At 48.8% G+C, this 1,767-nt stretch overlaps 1 protein-coding gene across 1 annotated transcript in view; it reads right to left on the bottom strand.

Moving 5' to 3' along the window:
- The window catches only part of GCM1 (glial cells missing transcription factor 1), a 23,110-nt gene that overhangs the window by 2,598 nt on the left and 18,745 nt on the right, over positions 1-1,767 (bottom strand). The window contains exon 4 of the mRNA XM_045294752.1: positions 1,460-1,593. Within this exon, the coding sequence (XP_045150687.1) occupies positions 1,460-1,593 (134 nt within the window). The remainder of the gene's footprint in view (positions 1-1,459; positions 1,594-1,767) is intronic.

Below are 1,767 nucleotides of genomic sequence, written 5' to 3'. Positions count from 1 at the left end.
TAGGGTTTTCCTCCTCCCTCGCCCCCTTCCAAAATTGTCTTCTTCTTTGCCTTTCTATGTTTTAGTGCTGGCTGGTGTCTGAGAGATGGAAGGTGTTGGTTTGGGGGATTTCCTCTCACCCCCAAGAGACTTTCTTTGCTCACAGGAGTTTACATGAATCAAAAATCGAATAGAAAGTAGTGGGTTAATTTCTCTCTTCCTCTCTTCCTCCTTCCCGTCTTTCGTTTATTGTGGTTAAGATGAAGACCATTTGAGAGTGTTTGCCATTTCAGCATATCTTACACGGGACACTGACTGCATTCATCGTGTGGCACAACTATCACCAAGTGACCAACTTATCTTTCTGTGGGGAGGAAATGTATTGTCCTGGTCTCTGTTTATCTTAAAGGAAACGATGAAGCAGAAAGGAGAAGATACAAACATAGACTGGACTTCACCGTGTGTCAAAGAATCTGGTTATGAATTAAAGGTGTGCTTGTGGTTACATAAAGCTATCAGTGAAGGAGGGGCCCTGGTGGCGTTGTGGGTTATGTATGGGGCAACTAACCTAAAGATCAGCAGTTCAAAACCACCAGCTGCTCCTCGGATGAAAGATGAGGCTTTCTACTCCCGTAAAGAGTCTTGGAAACCCATGGGGCAGTTCTACTGTGTCCTAAAGGGTGGCTATGTGTGAGAGTTGACTCAATAGGAGAGCTATCAGCAAATGGCTTGTGGGGCGGAGGGAAAGGGTGGTGACCAGGTGAAACGGGAGGAAGTACCCTTTGGTTGTCCCGTAACTGAGAAAAGGAATAAGGGACAAGCTACTTGGGTTCAGAAGCTCACATTTCCCATAACAGAATCAAATGACATTTTTTTCTTCCTTCTATCAGATGAGCAGGGATGGGCTAGATCCACCTCTGTTCTCCAGAAAATTTCAGAGTACTACTGAATAGCAGACAAAGAAGAGAAACGATTGTCCCAGTGAAGCAGGGAGACGCACAAAGCCATGGTCCTAAGTGAGACAAGTCATCAGGGGCCAGGAGCCCTAGATGAACATCATCTGCAGAAACTGCCTGGCCAGGCAACTTGCTGGGTGGACAACCCTGGGAGGCTGTGCCAAGGAAATCATGTTTGGGAGGGAATCAAATTAGGGGGATGGCAAACCCATCAGGCAAATGTGTTTGTTTGTGGGATAATATCCATCCATTGGTTCTGCTAGAACCAAAACTATAGAGTGCCAGGGAAGATGGTTCTGAGATGATCGGGGATGCATGGTTGGGTGCAGCTGCACGGTGCATGTTACAAGGTAGCAATAGAGAGTGAACTGTTCTGGAGTAGGATGCTTACTCTGGACCAGCTTGACGGCATACGGCTTTTGGTTCTCATTTAGGTAAGAGAGCAGGGAATCCTCGCCCCCTCTCCCCCCCACTGTGGGGTGGCAAGTTGCTGTGTGTTGTGACCATGCATGGGGCACAGTTACCTTGACCTGTGAGTACCCCTTCAGCTTCCAAGAGGCCCAGGGGATGGTCCTGTGTGCTTTCTTCCTCACCCTTCTGGCCTCTGCTTCCACTTTGGTCTCCGGCTTGGGATGATCGTGTTCTCCCTTGGACTTCAATGGGGAACAAGAGAATCAAAAGGTGAGTGGGCGGCCCGGCCTGTAAGGGCTTTTCCTCGATGCCCTGCCCCATGACTGGAGGACGCTGTGCTTACCTCCTTAAACAAGACTGGACCATCCTCTTAAAGCTCTCCCCAAGTCACCAAGGGCTTTCCTGCCTCCTCACCTTGCCA

Source organism: Echinops telfairi, unplaced genomic scaffold (assembly GCF_000313985.2).
Source record: "Echinops telfairi isolate 266 unplaced genomic scaffold, ASM31398v2 ScPeMD7_3533;HRSCAF=4204_1, whole genome shotgun sequence".
NCBI lineage: Eukaryota > Metazoa > Chordata > Mammalia > Afrosoricida > Tenrecidae > Echinops > Echinops telfairi.
The sequence above is the reverse complement of the archived record's forward strand: the minus strand, read 5'-3'. Positions and strand labels throughout refer to the sequence as shown.